The 18834-nt window shown below is 41.8% G+C and overlaps 1 protein-coding gene across 1 annotated transcript in view; it reads right to left on the bottom strand.

Moving 5' to 3' along the window:
* The window catches only part of LOC135547595 (nebulin-like), a 94792-nt gene that overhangs the window by 14235 nt on the left and 61723 nt on the right, over window positions 1-18834 (bottom strand). Inside the window, exons 89-119 of the mRNA XM_064976739.1 lie at window positions 18715-18819; window positions 18453-18557; window positions 17899-18006; window positions 17579-17686; window positions 16571-16678; window positions 16221-16325; window positions 15267-15371; window positions 14941-15039; window positions 14648-14752; window positions 14237-14341; window positions 13965-14069; window positions 13719-13823; window positions 13424-13528; window positions 13049-13153; window positions 12745-12849; window positions 12521-12635; window positions 11357-11451; window positions 9642-9743; window positions 9307-9414; window positions 8882-8986; window positions 8562-8666; window positions 8215-8316; window positions 7977-8081; window positions 7577-7687; window positions 7306-7416; window positions 7012-7113; window positions 6584-6688; window positions 4834-4929; window positions 2694-2804; window positions 2332-2436; window positions 546-650 (exon numbers count right to left, since the gene is read on the bottom strand). Coding sequence (XP_064832811.1) covers window positions 546-650; window positions 2332-2436; window positions 2694-2804; window positions 4834-4929; window positions 6584-6688; window positions 7012-7113; window positions 7306-7416; window positions 7577-7687; window positions 7977-8081; window positions 8215-8316; window positions 8562-8666; window positions 8882-8986; window positions 9307-9414; window positions 9642-9743; window positions 11357-11451; window positions 12521-12635; window positions 12745-12849; window positions 13049-13153; window positions 13424-13528; window positions 13719-13823; window positions 13965-14069; window positions 14237-14341; window positions 14648-14752; window positions 14941-15039; window positions 15267-15371; window positions 16221-16325; window positions 16571-16678; window positions 17579-17686; window positions 17899-18006; window positions 18453-18557; window positions 18715-18819 — 3261 coding nt within the window. The remainder of the gene's footprint in view (window positions 1-545; window positions 651-2331; window positions 2437-2693; window positions 2805-4833; window positions 4930-6583; window positions 6689-7011; window positions 7114-7305; window positions 7417-7576; window positions 7688-7976; window positions 8082-8214; window positions 8317-8561; window positions 8667-8881; window positions 8987-9306; window positions 9415-9641; window positions 9744-11356; window positions 11452-12520; window positions 12636-12744; window positions 12850-13048; window positions 13154-13423; window positions 13529-13718; window positions 13824-13964; window positions 14070-14236; window positions 14342-14647; window positions 14753-14940; window positions 15040-15266; window positions 15372-16220; window positions 16326-16570; window positions 16679-17578; window positions 17687-17898; window positions 18007-18452; window positions 18558-18714; window positions 18820-18834) is intronic.

The raw sequence follows: 18834 nt of genomic DNA, 5'->3' as shown, positions 1-18834 counted from the left end.
CTATAACACCATAACAGTGTAACAAGGTGTCTTCAGAACACACTGACAGGGTTTATGACACAGGTTTGTTTCAATATGGTGAATTCTGGTCCAGATATCATTTCCACTTAAACCAGGGGAAGTTCATTTTTCCCTTCTCATCCAGAGGGCAAAATTACTCCACACAGAATGGCAGCACGGGAACCAGTTTATAAGGATTGCGGTATAAACCACTTTGGTTTAAGGATGGTGTGACGAGTGGATTCATTCAAAAATGACTTACATAATAACACACAGCCCAACCAACACTTCCAGTAAAACTGTTTTTGCAAGTCAACAATACAAACACTAATTATTTCTCAAAGTGTTCCACTATTGAATGACTTCACAGGTAGGAGAAGAAACCTGGGAGAATTCAGAATTTAGATTCGCAGGTCACATGATGAATTGTAATATTGGAGAGATGATTTTCAAACAGGAAGTTGACATCTCAAACACGGGAAGTTAAAACCGGGTGATGCCAATAGGACTGGTTCATAGGTCGTCCCATGCATTGGCCCACTTACGTGACTCTGTCGTTCTGAAGCCTCCTTGTGATGAAGCTGTTCTGGTGAGTCAGCAATCATGAGGTAGTGACCCTTAATGTCCTCATGTTTCTTCTTGTACTGGTACTAAGAGGGAATCAGCGCCCAGTAAACAGCTCAGTACAAAGGTGTAGGGAAAAAGAGCCACTGTCGTTAGCTCACTCAATGCCACCCATTTAAATATAGATGTTTTTTAACAAGAATATTTTATAAAAAGTTAACGAGCGGGAATAAAAAGGAATAAAAAATAACGAAATGAAAGAAAATGAAAAAAGAGAGAGTGAGGCAGAAAGTTGTGAGCGTCAGTGGTTATAGAAGACTAAGTTATGATATACTAAGTTAGATTTTATGAAGAAATGAGGAAGAAATCCATTCTGCACACGATAACATGCTAGACAGAGACGATGTGTGAAAAAGACTAATCTAGACCATAGATTAATGAAAAAAAGACATGGAAAAGAAGGTTACAGCAGGTTCTAATACTAGTACTGGGAGAACAAGGGGTTATGTGAGGACGTTTGTAGGTCAAAGGTGAGAAGGTTCGGGGTCACGACCAGATGATGTCCTTGAGGGTTAACTCACTATTGATCTTTGTTTTACTACGGCTTAGATAAGCAAAGCAGGACAAAACTGGCTGAAATGACATCATTACAACTATTTCTGGTTGTAAACTGGTTGAAATGACGTCATTACAACTACATTACAACTATTTCTGGTTGTAAACTGGCTGAAATGACATCATTACAACTATTTCTGGTTGTAAACTGGCTGAAATGACATCATTACAACTACATTACAACTATTTCTGGTTGTAAACTGGTTGAAATGACGTCATTACAACTACATTACAACTATTTCTGGTTGTAAACTGGCTGAAATGACGTCATTACAACTACATTACAACTATTTCTGGTTGTAAACTGGTTGAAATGAAATGACGTCATTACAACTACATTACAACTATTTCTGGTTGTAAACTGGCTGAAATGACGTCATTACAACTACATTACAACTATTTCTGGTTGTAAACTGGTTGAAATGACGTCATTACAACTACATTACAACTATTTCTGGTTGTAAACTGGCTGAAATGACGTCATTACAACTACATTACAACTATTTCTGGTTGTAAACTGGTTGAAATGACATCATTACAACTACATTACAACTATTTCTGGTTGTAAACTGGTTGAAATGACGTCATTACAACTACATTCCATCTATTTCTGGTTGTAAACTGGTTGAAATGACATCATTACAACTACATTACAACTATTTCTGGTTGTAAACTGGTTGAAATGACGTCATTACAACTACATTCCATCTATTTCTGGTTGTAAACTGGTTGAAATGACATCATTACAACTACATTACAACTATTTCTGGTTGTAAACTGGTTGAAATGACGTCATTACAACTACATTCCATCTATTTCTGGTTGTAAACTGGTTGAAATGACATCATTACAACTACATTACAACTATTTCTGGTTGTAAACTGGTTGAAATGACGTCATTACAACTACATTCCATCTATTTCTGGTTGTAAATTGGTTGAAATGACATCATTACAACCAGGTGTGCCTGCTGGGAGAGAAATAGGGAGAGCCAGTGATTCCTAATGATATGGAATGACTTGGTTGGAGGGTTGCCGTGGCGAGGCGGTTGGTTTTTGAGAAGGCGGTTGTTACGCAACGCGGGATGATGGTGATGATGACACTACCGGGATTCAAGACGGTGGTACAAGGGCTTATGTGAGATTGTCTTACGTCACTGGACAGCTTGCTGGTGCTCAGGTTGTGCTGCATGGACAGAGACTCTGCCATGTCGGTTACAGGTTTGTGCAGCTTCTTCAGGTCACCCTTGTACTTCACCTGTGAGATGAGAAGACAGACAAAGGAACATCATCGTATTATAGAGAGCTATTATATAGATAAATCATTATAATAGAGTGTAATTATTATATAGATATATTATTATAGAGTTTTCTATAGTACATCTCATGAACTACTTGGTCCCGGTTGCTTGGTATATCTTTGATAAACACCTGTGAGTAAAGACCTCTTAGCCTGAATGAGTATTTATCATATTAAAAGAGTGGTACTTCTACTTGGGTGAGTGCAACACGTACCTCACTAGCCAGCTGGTGTGCATCCTTCTGAGTCTTGTAAACAACACTTTCCTTCATGTCATACTTTGGCCTGAGCCCCTTCTCCTTGTCATACTTGGCCTTGTACTGCACCTGGAGGGATATCACACGGCAGTGTGTGTGTTAGTCTCAGTCTGATTGTGTCTGTGAGGAAGGTAAGCCAATCAAATCAGACGCAGAGAGAGTAGGATTAACGAGGAGAAAAACAGTACACCAGAATACAGTATTCGGTCACATAATATAAAAAGGGCTCATGGTTAGTTAAATGATTTAGAGGGATCCAAATCCAGAGTTTCTGAATCTATGTAACTCCTTACGGTACTCGGTTACTAGCCCTTGTTATACAACATAACCGTTTGAAGTCAAAAACCATAGTTTGCCTTCTAGGACTAATTTGATATAATGCATCTGTGGGTATAACACATGAATAAATAAGCACTTTCAATGAGCAAACTAACCCCAGAAGGCAATTAAGACATAACAGTCAGGGGAAACAAATGTACACACAGAACTTTTACTTCATATATAGGCTGTTGGAACAGTATATATGGTAGTCAGAAATAGAAAATGAGGGAGAAAGAGATGCTGGGATCCCATTGCAGAGAGAGTCTGAGGTACTCTTAATCAGGAGAGGAACCAGCTGAAGAAAAGTCAGGGAGAGAGAGAAACACCAGGGAGAGATAGAGAGAGAAAGAGGGAGAGAGAGAAACACCAGGGAGAGATAGAGAGAGAAAGAGGGAGAGAGAGAAACACCAGGGAGAGAGAGAGAGAGAGAGAGAGAAAGAGGGAGAGAGAGAAACACCAGGGAGAGATAGAGAGAGAAAGAGGGAGAGAGAAACACCAGGGAGAGAGAGAGAGAGAGAGAAAGAGGGAGAGAGAGAAACACCAGGGAGAGATAGAGAGAGAAAGAGGGAGAGAGAGAAACACCAGGGAGAGATAGAGAGAGAAAGAGGGAGAGAGAGAAACACCAGGGAGAGATAGAGAGAGAAAGAGGGAGAGAGAGAAACACCAGGGAGAGATAGAGAGAGAAACACCAGGGAGAGAGAGAGAGAGAAAGAGGAGAGAGAGAAACACCAGGGAGAGAGAGAGAGAGAGAGAGAGAGAGAGAGAGAAAGAGGGAGAGAGAAACACCAGGGAGAGATAGAGAGAGAAAGACCAGGGAGAGAGAGAAACACCAGGGAGAGATAGAAACACCAGGGAGAGAACACCAGGGAGAGAAAGAGGGAGAGAGAGAAACACCAGGGAGAGAGAGAGAGAGAGAGAGAAAGAGGGAGAGAGAGAAACACCAGGGAGAGAGAGAGAGAGAGAGAGAGAGAGAAACACCAGGGAGAGAGAGAGAGAGAGAAAGAGGGAGAGAGAGAAACACCAGGGAGAGATAGAGAGAGAAGAGGGAGAGAGAGGAATGAGGAGTGTGTAAATCCAATAGAAATTAGCAAAACAATCTTCTATTTATAATATGCTCCAAATGAAAAGGCAGTGACAGAACTTCTGGCAAACTAATAAAATGGTTCTCATAGGGGTCAACTCTGTCTGTTGTGAATAAGATGCCTTAGATAAGCTTTGCTACAGGATGTACACAGTCCTCATAGCACAGAGATAATTCTGTAGTTCTGTAGAATGATGCAACAACAATAAGCCCATTGCACAGTACCACAGACAGAGACATCGACTACATGTCCCGGCGATTCAGACATTTATCCTTTAACATGTTGACTCAACTCATAAAAATAAAATAAACATCTATTTAATATTTATCATTGACTTGAAGGAAAATAGTTATTGCATCACCATGCTTGTCTATGTTTGGTGACCAGCAAAGCTTGCGATGGGAGATACAAAGAAGGTAGCTACAGATATAAGAGAAACAAAACAAAAAGGACTGGAGGTCAAATGAAAACAAGAAAATGGAGGGAAGATGATCAAATCATAACAGAAATGAAAAAATGTCCCTGAGTCCTTGAGTTATGGAAGCAGAGGTGCCCCAACAAACACTCCCAGAAATCAATCAATCAGTGAGTCATTGAATAGAAGGAGAAAATAAGTCACAAGGCACAGACAGGAAGTTGCAGGAAGTTGCAGCCCATTGGTCCCCGCCCCAGGGTCTCAGGTATTCCTTTCTTACATTACTAGTCAGAGCACTCATTTTCTTAAGGTGGCGGCTCTGAGGAGTATCGATGGAAGCAGCTCCGTGGAGGGAGGGCCTGGCTTCCAACTCCTCCTACAAAGCAGCAGTAAGACGGCAGGGTGAGAAAACAAAGACACGACAGAATGGAGGGAGGGAACAAGTAGAGATAGGGGATTAGGGAGGGAAGGATGGACCCAGCAGGCAAAACTGCTTGAAATGATGTGGTTTCAACACTGTAACAACACTACAACTCTGACTTACAACACAGTTTTGCCTGCTGAGAGACAGTACAGGGGAGAGGACTATAGGGAGTATATTAACATGTAACTATGGAGAGGAGATGGAGAGGACTATAGGGAGTATATTAACATGTAACTATGGAGAGGACTAGTATATTAACATGTAACTATGGAGAGGACTAGTATATTAACATGTAACTATGGAGAGGACTAGTATATTAACATGTAACTATGGAGAGGAGATGGAGAGGACTATAGGGAGTATATTAACATGTAACTATGGAGAGGAGATGGAGAGGACTATATTAACATGTAACTATGGAGAGGACTAGTATATTAACATGTAACTATGGAGAGGAGATGGAGAGGACTATATTAACATGTAACTATGGAGAGGAGATGGAGAGGACTATAGGGAGTATATTAACATGTAACTATGGAGAGGAGATGGAGAGGACTAGTATATTAACATGTAACTATGGAGAGGAGATGGAGAGGACTATAGGGAGTATATTAACATGTAACTATGGAGAGGACTAGTATATTAACATGTAACTATGGAGAGGAGATGGAGAGGACTATAGGGAGTATATTAACATGTAACTATGGAGAGGAGATGGAGAGGACTATATTAACATGTAACTATGGAGAGGAGATGAGAGGACTATAGGGAGTATATTAACATGTAACTATGGAGATTATATTAACAGATGGAGAGGACTATAGGGAGTATATTAACATGTGACTATGGAGAGGAGATGGAGAGGACTATATTAACATGTAACAATGGAGAGGACTAGTATATTAACATGTAACTATGGAGAATAGGAGACAGTCAGAGCTCACAAGGACAGAATAGGACATGGGTAACATGGGTAGTTATGCAGGGTGGCAAAAGAAGCACCTAATGGATGGAAGGTCACTACTACCTATGCTACAGACTAGCTAGGACAGCTGAGCAAAGACTATAGCAATACTACAGATCCAGGGGCGCAACTTTGGTTTTAGAAGTGGGGGGATATCACTTTTTTAAAATTATTATTTAAAAAACATGTTTTTATCCTTTCGGATAAACACTCCAAGCAGCCTACCCTACCACTCGGAGGAGTCCGCATGGTCCTAAATCCCCCTGTTGCCTAGGTTTGTATCACATTCCAATTATAAAACTGGGGGCGACAAAAATGCAATTTCAGAATGTTGGGGGGACATGTCTCCCTGTCCCCAGTGAAAGTTGCACCCCTGTATAGATCTCTATGAAGCAATCATGATCTCTAGGAAGCTGAACTGAAAGGCATGCCATCTGGGCTGCTGAATTTACACCTTCAGTGACAGTGAATAAAACCAAAAATATTTTCTGATAGCAGAAAATAACTGACAATGAAATGATAGAAAAATGAACTGTGAGGGGACAAATAATTAAATAAAGGGGAATAAAAACATTGAAAACAGCCCGAGGTGTAAGGAACAACTGGTCAATTCAGACTCAGAGGGTTTGGTGTTGACCGTACCTGGCTGTTAAGCTTGGACACCGCAGTGGCCAGAGCGATGTCTGGACGGTGGACCAGGGAACCTCCATGGGCAGCCTCCTGGCGAGCCTTCTCACGGTAGCCAATCTACCAGACACAATATACAAACCATGAGTGGACTGGACAATACAAGGGAAAGGGGAGACCTCGTCAGTTGCACAAATGAATGGATTCAACCCAAATGTGTCTTACACATTTAACCGAACCCCTCTAACAAACCATCAGTGGGTAATGCACAGACAGACTGTCCTGATATGAATTGTTTTGATGCCTTTGATGGCGTCATGCTGAGAATATAAACAACAGCATGAATATTCATCTCAGAGAGGTAAACAAATACAAAATCCCTTTAATTTTGCAAAACAGGCTTCGCCACTGTGTAGGCTATTCACTGTGTACTAAACACTCACATTGCTGGCGAGCTTGGAGGCCTGTGTAGCCCTCATGATGTCTGGGCGCATAGCCACAGAGGTGTAGTTGAGCTTGGCCTTAGCCTCCTGCCTGTAGGCAAACTAGAAATGGAGAGAGAGGAAAGAGTGATATTTGTGACAACTGCTGATGTAAAAGGGCTTTATTAATGCATTTGATAGGCTGACTGATTAATAACAATCAATTCCATAAAACATGCATGAACTATTGACTGTCTTTAATAGAGGAGATATACAGTACAGTCTTTTTATAGAGGAGGAATGTGACTAACTTACATTGCTCTGATTCTTGGCTACATCCATGGCGTGCTGCACATCGGGAGGCACTCTCATGTTGTTGTACTTGGACTTGCCCTTCTCCTTCTCAAACTTCTGCTTGTACTGTTTCTGTGGACAGAACGGCGGAGACAAAGACGTCAAAGGTAACAAATGGCTCAGGACTGTATAGTCTTGGGAAGTCTCATTCACTTTGTGCGAGACATCTGAAAATTAAGGTTCAGGACTGTATTCCAGCTCTAACTAAACAGCTGGTATGGGGGAGACTGACCTCGCTGACCAGTTTGCCCATGTCCTTGGCGTGGATGGTGTCACGGGTCGTGGGCAGAGTGGTGAATTGTCCGGTCTGCTGCTCCATCTTGCCAGCCAGCTTGTATTTGCTCTGAGGACAGAAAGAAAACCAAGGACTAGTGTCAGACTGGAATCTGATTGGGCGCCGTACAAACCAAATTAACATACTGTACAGTTACATTCATTATAACAATTGTTCTTGAGATATTTTGTGACAAATTCCTCGTTCATCCATAAATTAAGGTTCACATTATGACATTTAAGATCTATCTATAATAACTCTACTGTAGGTTAGTAAGGAAAGTCATTTATTGGCAGTAATAAACATTACATAGTAAGTATCTGTAGTTATCATGTTTCTGGTGTTTTCTGCTTCTTACCTCAGATGCCAGAATGCGCACTGACTTGGCATGAAGGTTAGTAGGAGTGTCCAGAACAGTCTTATACTGACCCTTTGCCTTCTCAAACTTCTCTCTGTATTTCACCTGTTGGACAGAACAAAGAACCACAATTAACACAGGCTTTTCTTCACCTTCAGATTTCATTTCCGTGTGTCAGAATGGAACAGAACAGCTTTATTTTGATTGATGTCTGGCCGGTAAAGGAACAACTACTCACATTGCTTAAGTCAGCATTCATCTTAGCCAGGACGGCTAACTTGTCGTCCACGATGGAGATCACACAGCCCTTCATCATCTCCTTGTCATACGTGTACTCAATCTGAGGACAGCAACACATGCAGCAGGGGTTAGACCAGAAGAGCCATGTCAAAGGAATCAGTATAGAAACCTGGGCCGGTGTTTTGTTATGTGTGTAGCTAAGTCATCTAAGTCACTATTGTTTTTAGCATTGTATTCTTCCACATATAGTTTTTCACAGACTCTTAGAAGATGAGTCCCTTGTGGGCTAAAATATATATTTTTTAAAACATACAAACAAACTAAGATCTGTTGTGCATGACTCACATCACTCTGCTGGAAGTTGGCCTTGGCAGCTTGGATAAAGTCAGGTCTGTCGACAGTCCAGATCCACTTGTTCTTGGTGGCCTGGTACTTCTTCCTGTAGTCCAGCTGGAAGGAGACAAATCATACAGGAACAGAACAGTGAGTGAAGGTTCTGCCTCAAGAAAAAACATTTCAGAAGGGTGGAAAACATCAGGGATAACACCTGGTCCTAACAAGCCAACTTCATTCACTAATACACTCATTCATTCATTCATTCGGAAGTGGTATTCAGAGGTAAATGGATAGGAGGAGGTGAGGAGTACTGGAAGAGAGAGACTCACATTGCTGATGTTCTTGTAGGCTTCCTTGGCAGCGCGGATTTCAAAGGATTCAGGGTCCATGTTGATCTGGGCCTTGCTCCTCTCATATACCTCCTTGTACTTCAGCTGAGACAAAGGAGAGAAAAGCACACTGATACAGAACTAGGGATATGACTGTACCTGCCTCCATCTAAATCTTAGACATGTGGTCGTAAGGCTTTCCACTAGATAGCATAGCCACAATGTCTAAATTGGCAACATCGTAAAAAATCATGAAAATATTAGCTTTATGGTCTTAATTTAAGATTAGGGTTAGGCATTAGGTTAGCAGTGTGGTTAATAAGATTTTAAGAAGAGCAATTGTAGAAATAGGTGGTGTTTATGACTTTGTGGCTGTGTTATGTGTGAAATGGAAGGCAGCCATTTTGAGAGTGTAGAGTACATACCACGCTGGTGATCTCCTTGACCTTCTTCATGTGTGCGCTGTGTGGAGTGTCATGGCCCAGGGTGTAGCCCTTAGCCTTGTTCTTGTTATACTCCATCTTGTAGACATTCTGGAAAAAGTGATGGGAAAATGTTACAAGTCACAATTATTCAAATATAGTGTTATGTTGAGAAATACACAGTAGTAACAAAATCAGACATTTATACATTATATGATTTTATTATTTATTTATTTAATTTTGTTACTTTATTTATTTTTCTGAGAAGAGGGAGACCATGACAACAATTGCAACAAAAAGTATCTTTAATTGAATGTTGTGTGACGAAGTGAACTCACGTCTCTGATGGCTTTGCTGCGTTTGTGGCTCTCATGCTCGGGAGTCTCCAGGATGGAGGTGAACTTGTTCTTAGCGCGCTCATACTGCTCCCTGTACTTCCACTGTGGTGATGGGGGCAGGACACCAGAGTTAGACACACTCACACAGGAGACATTACTGTCAAATCAGTATCAATTGACCTTATTTACAGTGTTTCAATTATCTATAGATGATCTGTGTGCTTTGCAGATTGATTTCATGAGTTAAGTTTACATGGCTTTATCCATTCCTGATCAAACTAAATGTATGTGCTAAAACAGATAATGACATTTAAAATGTGGTGTAGCATGAAAAGGAGATTCTGTGAAGCATGACTACAGTACATGTCAATGTAATGAATTAATGCAATGGGAAGACACCATGCACAGGTTGGAACATGCTTTATGGAAACATGCAACACAATGAAATTATGTGCAAAGAGATGTCCACAAACACACAGTGTGAGAATGAAAACAATGGTTTTTTCATGGTTCATTTTCGTCAGCTGACGTTTGATCAGCTCGTCTGCTTCGAGTCCTACTGGTGAGTCTGGTGCTATTTCAACATGATTAGTACAGACTAATGATGGTTGTATTTATTTATTATCATTTGGATAAAAAATGTGAACTTAAATAAATGAAAATAAACAAAACTATTGGCTTTGTCGTAGGAAATATGTATTCCTCAATTTAACATACAACGTCTTTCTAGATGGTTCAGTCTGTACTTGTGATGTGGGTTACAGGGAGCGGGATCATAATGAGCTGGGTAGCTTGGGTTCAGAGGTCAGTGGAGATTCAAGAGTGTTTCTGAAGCAGGGATGAAAAGATGTCCAGAATTTGACAAATGTGGTGGTTGGCCTGGTCCTGTAAGTCGCTCTGGATAAGTGCTTCTGCTAAATGACTAATAATGAAATGTGAAAAAATGGGAGTGAAGGAAGCTACTGTCAATTAGGAGTTCAGGATGGGTTTCCACAGCTGAAGTTAGCTAGGGCTGAGGCTGGGAAGACAACAGCAGCAGGAGGGAGAGGGAATCTAGGGCTGAGGCTGGGAAGACAACAGCAGCAGGAGGGAGAGGGAATCTAGGGCTGAGGCTGGGAAGACAACTGCAGCAGGAGGGAGAGGGAATCTAGGGCTGAGGCTGGGAAGACAACAGCAGCAGGAGGGAGAGGGAATCTAGGGCTGAGGCTGGGAAGACAACAGCAGCAGGAGGGAGAGGGAATCTAGGGCTGAGGCTGGGAAGACAACTGCAGCAGGAGGGAGAGGGGAATCTAGGGCTGAGGCTGGGAAGACAACAGCAGCAGGAGGGAGAGGGAATCTAGGGCTGAGGCTGGGAAGACAACTGCAGCAGGAGGGAATCTAGGGCTGAGGCTGGGAAGACAACTGCAGGGAGGAGAGGGAATCTGGGCTGAGGCTGGGAAGACAACTCAGCAGGAGGGAGAGGGAATCTAGGGCTGAGGCTGGGAAGACAACTGCAGCAGGAGGGAGAGGGAATCTAGGGCTGAGGCTGGGAAGACAACTGCAGCAGGAGGGAGAGGGAATCTAGGGCTGAGGCTGGGAAGACAACTGCAGCAGGAGGGAGAGGGAATCTACGGCTGAGGCTGGGAAGACAACAGCAGCAGGAGGGAGAGGGAATTGGGAAAACTGCGAGGTGAGTTTGGTTGGTCTGCTGGGCCGATGGACTACCGATGGATTACCTTACACTGCTCGCTGGACTGGTAAATGGAGCTGAGGATGTCTGGGCGGAGCAGCTCATTGCAACCGTTCTTTAAGAGCACCCTGTCCACTGACCCTGGCCCTGGATCTATGTTTGTACTGTTCACGGAGGGACACACTAACACACACACAGCATGCTGAGGACAGGGACAGGACGGAGTGGACTGGAGAGGAGCTGCGGAGATCCTAGGCCTGGAGTCTGTGTTGTGTCCTCCTGATCTATTCCCTCAAAACCATTAAATCTAGTTCAATCTGGTTCAATCAATCAATCATATGGGCTTTTTTTATTAGCTTTTATGATTTTGCCGATGCTTTTAAAAAATGTTGACATTTGTCACTAAAACTGACATGATGAAGGGGCTCAACCAAATCTACGGGTTTGACTCTGAGTGCACAGATCAAGGAGAGTGTAGCCGCTCACTCAGAACACCCAAGAGGGCTATTTGAGTGACAGAGTACGACACCTGCTGCGTGAGGAAAAAGAGAGAGAGAGACGTGAACACAACCAACCATGGACATTATATCCATGCAACTACGACCTCCCGCAGGCCTGCAGTCAGATGACCTCATGCACCGGGCTCGGAAGCAGGTTATCTGATAGGCCCAGAGGAGGTAGAGGCGGACGAGGGCGGGGCTCAGCAGTAGGAAAATCATAGCTTTACCTGGCTATTCTTGGCGTTCTCCTTAGCCAGGAGGGTTCTAGGATCATCCAACACACTGCTGTACTTATCCTTGGTCTTCTCATAGGCTGCTCTATAGTGCCTCTGCTCAGAACGTCAAAAAGGAGTTAAAGACAACTGACAAACAAACAGGGAGCTGTGACAGGGGATAAGAAGACTACAGGAAAGAAGGCCAAGGTTAATCCCATGTGATACATAAAGGAATGAACTGCAGAGACAAAAGAAACTTGGCTAGGATTACCTCAGGAAGAAGCCAGGTGCATTCATCATTACAGAAGATATTCATAACGTTATGAACTAATCATGACCATCTTTTACCTTCAAAGCTGAGAATCCAAATGAGATGCAGTAGAAAGAAAACATGTTATACTCATTACTGCATCTGTTTTTCATAAGATCGTTTAAATAAGATCCAATCTATCCAGTATATCCAAATTGAAACCAAATTGAAACCAAAAGTGCGGCTGTGACTTACATCGTTGATAATAACGGAGGCATTCTTGGTGGCCTGGAAGAATGGAGTGTCACAGGTATACTTGAAGTGGTGTCTGTTCTTCTCGAAAGTTGCTTTATAGAGTCTCTGTTTACAAAAGAGAAGAGGAGAAAAAAGACGGATGGTTATGGAAGACAAAGATACAGTAAGATCTGAGGGTTTTATTGTATTTGCAGCGGTAGATGATCTTCGTTACCTCACTGAAGAGGACCTTGTTCTTCTCAGCCTGGACCATCTCAGGTCTGTCCCACACGTAGCAGCCAATACCCTTCAGCCAATCCAGATCTTCCTTGTACTTGATCTAATATTGGACAGAGCAATGAATGGTGTGTGTCATTCATAAACACACATGTTACTTAAAAGTATTCTAATATGCTGAAATGGACAATACCATTGTTTAATGGTAAACTACCCATTCTAAGTATTCAAATGTACTGAAACTGACAATACAATGACTCTGCCCTGAGGGTATTTCCTGATGTTAAGGGGACGTCACTCACATCGCTGATGTTTTCACCGATGATTCTGCTGTGGAAAAACTCTGGGCGGTCGGGCATAGATCTCCATGTACCCAGAGAGTTGATGTACTTCTCTCTGTATTTGACCTGTGTGAAGGAGAGAAAGAGAAGTGTCTTAAATCTGTATGATAACATACATGTATACAGGCTAAATCAACATACCAAAAGTCTAATCATCCTATTGGATGGCTCTGATCCATAAGGCACAGCTGGTGGAAACGACTTAGTTGAAAGAGATTACTAGTCGTAAACTGGTTGAAATTAATAGGTTGGAAGAGATTACTGGTTGTAATGATATAATTTCAAACAGTTTTGGTAGCTGGGGAGAGATCTTTTCTAATTGGCTGACATTCTGACCTCGCTGATGTCATCGGTGACCCTACGGTGACACACGATATCCAGGGCATCCTTGACACTGTGGTAATGTCCCTTGGATCGCTCAAAGCTCTCCTTGTAGCGCAGCTAGATAGAGAGAGAGAAAGGGAGAGAGAGAGAAAGAGAAAGAGAGAGAGAGATGGGGAGAGAGAGAGAGAGAGATGGAGAGAGAGAGAGCAAGAGAGAGAGATTGTGTGAAATAGGTCAGTCATTTGAAAGAAGGACAACTTAAAGACCAAAGACAGGCGGAGGAGGGATCACCAGAGAGCACACTCACATCACTGGATTGTAGGTAGGCCTTCTTGGCCCTGACCAGGATGGGTGTGTCATGGATGCTAGTGTACTTGTGCTTCATCTTCTCATACTGATCTTTGTATTTGATCTGGGGACGAATCAGAGGAGAAGCTGTGTTAGAGCAGCGCTGAAGGGCAAATACTATGGTATCATACTGGGACGTGATAACCTTCACACTGGGTTGTAAGGACGAAAAGTGGTTGAGTTAAATTGCGTTAGAAAGACTTACCTCGCTGAAGACCACCTTCATAGCCCTGGCGTGGTCCATTATTGGGGTGTCCACCTCCGGAGTGAAGTGGGCCCTCTCCTTGGAAGCCAGGTCAGTGTACGTATACTGCAGTTATGAGAGACATGAACAAAAATGTCAGAAATCACTTTCTTTGTACCTCATTTTTGTCATTGTTGTGCTTTAAGTTGGTATCAATACAAATCTTAACACAGATATCAGTCCTCCAAGAGTTCCCCAGGTTTATTGTATCTATGAGAGCTAAATTGACTTGCCTTGTTGCTGAGCTGTTGGGCCCATTTGACTCTCTTGACATCGATGGAGTCCAGGGTGGTGGTGCACTTGGTCTTGTCCACATTGCCCTGGGCTCTGTACATCAGCTGAGGACAAGAGGTTAAAGGTTAACATAGCCACTTAACACTGCCTATTCAGACAGAAAGACAGACCTGTTAAACCATATTATAATACGGCAAAACTTCCATTAAATGCTGAGTCTCCAACAAGCAACGGCCTCGCATAATGGAAGTTTTACTGTATTCTGCTAATATATTGTATATTAATAATATATATATATATATATGTGTGTGTGTGTGTGTGTGTGTGTGTGTGTGTGTGTGTGTGTGTGTGTGTGTGTGTGTGTGTGTGTGTGGGAAATGGTGGGCGATATAGTAGAGAACATGACTCACGTCGCTCATGTGGGTCTTTAGCTCAGTGACGCGCTGGTACTCTGGTGTGTCCAGGACCACAGTGAAGTTGGCATGGTTCTTCTTTGCCTCAACTTCATAGTTGGCCTGTTGTAGTAAGACAAATTAATATGGATTAACATGGAGCAGAAATATTACAGACAGTATTTACAGTATTTGCAGATTGTGTATACTTAGCTAATTACGTAGACCAATCACCTCGTGAGGAGTGTAATCCACCAAGTGATTGGTGATTGAAGCCATAACAAAATGAGAAAGAAAGGAAAGGTACCTACTCTAAACTTGGTAATGTTGCGGACAGTAGACATCTCAGGTGTGTCATACAGGAAGCAGCCAATGCCTCTCAGCCACAGAAGGTCCTCCTTGTATCTCAGCTGGTGATGGAAACAGAGACACAACGGTTACATTACTGGATAATTATTCATTAGGCATGGAACAATAAAATAAACCATTAACCCTTCTCATATTCTCACTGAAGTCAACTTCAGTATTCATTGAAAAAAAAAACATATTTCAGCAGTTGTATAGTCTAAATATTGCCTGTTTCAGAAGTTGCTTGGCTGCTTTGTTTTCAGTGAGTGAACGTTATTGGGCCACGTACGTCACTGGTGATCTCGTTGACGTGGTTACAGTGTATCATCTGGGGAGTGATGCCCATGGGGATCATGGTGCCTCTGTTAGCGAAGTACTTCTCCTTGTAACACAACTGCATGGGACAGAGGGAGACACACCGTACTTAGAACATGTGACAAACTAACTTCACAGCAAATAGAACAAATAAATCCATTGTTTTTAAACAAAATGTTTCTAAATATAATGAATGTACAGTATGAATGAAAAAATAGATGTAATCATGATGAATTAGACTTGGAGCAAGCATCAACACAAAGCCATAGTAACAAACATCAATGACAATAGTAACAAACATCAATGAGCCATAGTAACAAACATCAATGACAATAGTAACAAACATCAATGACAATAGTAACAAACATCAATGACAATAGTAACAAACATCAATGACAATAGTAACAAACATCAATGACAATAGTAACAAACATCAATGACAATAGTAACAAACATCAATGACAATAGTAACAAACATCAATGACAATAGTAACAAACATCAATGACAATAGTAACAAACATCAATGAGCCATAAAAAACAAACATCAATGACAATAGTAACAAACATCACATCAATGACAAAAAAACAAACATCAATAACACAAACATCAATGACAATAGTAACAAACATCAATGACAATAGTAACAAACATCAATGACAATAGTAACAAACATCAATGAGCCATAAAAAACAAACATCAATGACAATAGTAACAAACATCAATGACAATAGTAACAAACATCAATGACAATAGTAACAAACATCAATGACAATAGTAACAAACATCAATGACAATAGTAACAAACATCAATGACAATAGTAACAAACATCAATGACAATAGTAACAAACATCAATGACAATAGTAACAAACATCAATGACAATAGTACAGGAGTGATAATGACAGGATGACAAAAAGGTCACGTACGTCGCTGACGGCCTCCTGGGTCATCTTGACCTGTCTGATCTCGGGTGTGTCATAGGTGGTGTGGATCTTGCCCTTGCCCTTCTCATACAGCTCACGGTATAGACGCTGAGACAGACAGACAAACAGACAGAGAGAGAGAGGGGAAATAACATCACTACTACTACACCACAAAACAATCCTTTTAATAATACCAACATACCAGAGTCTTTGACTCTATAACGATTCAACATCTTTCAAGGGATTCATAACAAAAAAATATATAGATGGATCATCAATCAAATTGAATAATTAATAAATTATTATATTTTTCCAAATAGTGAGTGAAGAGTAGCAGACGTTTGTAATCCTACCGGGTTGGTGACCTTGTTGGCGTTCCTGATGTTGACGAAGCTGACACCTTCTGGATCCATGGTATAGTTCGTAGCCTTTGACTTTTCATAGTCATTCTTGTACTTCACCTACACAACAACACAATTCCACGAGTGAGGTACTACGATACAAATCCAATATATTACCATTCTACGGTAACTACACATATAGGCTTCCTTCACCTACAGTACACAACACAAGACTGTTCCTAGTGTAACTCCACTACATCCATCCAGTCATCCTACAGTACACAACACAAGACTGTTCCTAGTGTAACTCCACTACATCCATCCAGTCATCCTACAGTCCACAACACAAGACTGTTCCTAGTGTAACTCCACTACATCCATCCAGTCATCCTACAGTACACAACACAAGACTGTTCCTAGTGTAACTCCACTACATCCATCCAGTCATCCTACAGTACACAACACAAGACTGTTCCTAGTGTAACTCCACTCCACATCCATCCAGTCATCCTACAGTACACAACACAAGACTGTTCCTAGTGTAACTCCACTACATCCATCCAGTCATCCTACAGTACACAACACAAGACTGTTCCTAGTGTAACTCCACTACATCCATCCAGTCATCCTACAGTACACAACACAAGACTGTTCCTAGTGTAACTCCACTACATCCATCCAGTCATCCTACAGTACACAACACAAGACTGTTCCTAGTGTAACTCCACTACATCCATCCAGTCATCCTACAGTACACAACACAAGACTGTTCCTAGTGTAACTCCACTACATCCATCCAGTCATCCTACAGTACACAACACAAGACTGTTCCTAGTGTAACTCCACTACATCCATCCAGTCATCCTACAGTATGTGCCTCTTATAACTGAAACTTTGCATCTGAATAGATTATTATTATTTTATGTTTTACAATGACCTCACAGAATGTGAATGGTTCATATTTTATACACAATGTAACAAATTGATGAACATTTGAGGAAAATAAAGTGTGTTTCTTACGCTGCTGGCAACAATGGAATTTAGTTTCGCCTGCTTCATGAGAGGATTGTCATGAGGAAGAGAGTAGCCAGTGGGCATGGAGTTCTTGTTGGCCTCCTTGTACAAGTTCTGAAGAAAATAAGGAGAGGAGTAATCAGAAGAGGACATAAGATATGAGAATCATCATAGAAATTACAGTCAGCGTTTATATCCAGAAACAGTTTGAGGGAGTAGTTACTATCTATGCATCTTTGAAGTTATGAGTGATGTATGCTTTGTAAGAGTGTACTTAAAGCAAATAAATTATCAAAGAAAATAAGTAAGAATTGAAAACATCTTACATCACTCTGGTTGAAGTTGGCTAGGCGTGCCCTCTCTGTATCCACGGTGACAGCGGGGGAGGAGTTAGTTCCCTTGACATTGGTGGCGTAGTCGTTGCGGTAGTGGAGCTGAGAACATGAGAGGATAGAGGACGAATAGGTGAGAACTTAATATGCTTCATCATTGAACTTGAACAATCTGGCCTTAATGTACATGTACTCTTGTAATCTCCACCCGGCACGGCCAGAAGAGCACTGGTCACCCCACAGAGCCTGGTTCCTATCTAGGTTTCTTCCTTGGTTCCTGGATTTCTAGGGAGTTTTTCCTAACCAACATGTTTCTACATCTGCATTGCTTGCTGTTTGGGGTTTTAGGCTGGGTTTCTGTATAAGCAGTTTGTGACATCTACTGATGTAAATAGGGCTTTATAAATGCATTTGATTGATTGATTATTATGAAAATTGTTTTAAGTCAACTTGAATTTGTTCTTAACTGACTCGTCTGATTAAATAAGGGTTAACTAAAACATTAAGATGGTGATATAGAAGTAAGAAGCTTTAGTGACAGTACTCACATCGCTCAGGTTCTGAGAACTCAGTTTTGCAGTCTCATAGGTAGGAGTGTCGATGACCACAGAGTAATCCTTGAACGCCTCAATGCCCTTGGCTCTGTACTTGTTCTGGAAGACAAGAACAAACATACAAATGCATCCACATCTTTGTCCACATCTGTGGGGTTAATCCGATTCCTACAGTCATTAGATTAGGAGAGGAGGAGAGGAGAGGAGGAAAGACGGATTAAGAAAGATAGGTGAGAGGCATGCGGAGGGAGCATACATCGCTCTGCAGTTTGTCAGCAGCCTTGACTCGCAGGATCTCAGGGGTGTCCCAGGCATAGCAGCCAATTCCCCTCAGCCAGGTCAGGTCCTCCTTGTAGAAGATCTGGGGAGTTACAGA

The sequence above is a fragment of the Oncorhynchus masou genome, chromosome 10 (genome assembly GCF_036934945.1).
Source record: "Oncorhynchus masou masou isolate Uvic2021 chromosome 10, UVic_Omas_1.1, whole genome shotgun sequence".
NCBI lineage: Eukaryota > Metazoa > Chordata > Actinopteri > Salmoniformes > Salmonidae > Oncorhynchus > Oncorhynchus masou.
This window is presented reverse-complemented; position numbering and strand designations above follow the sequence as displayed.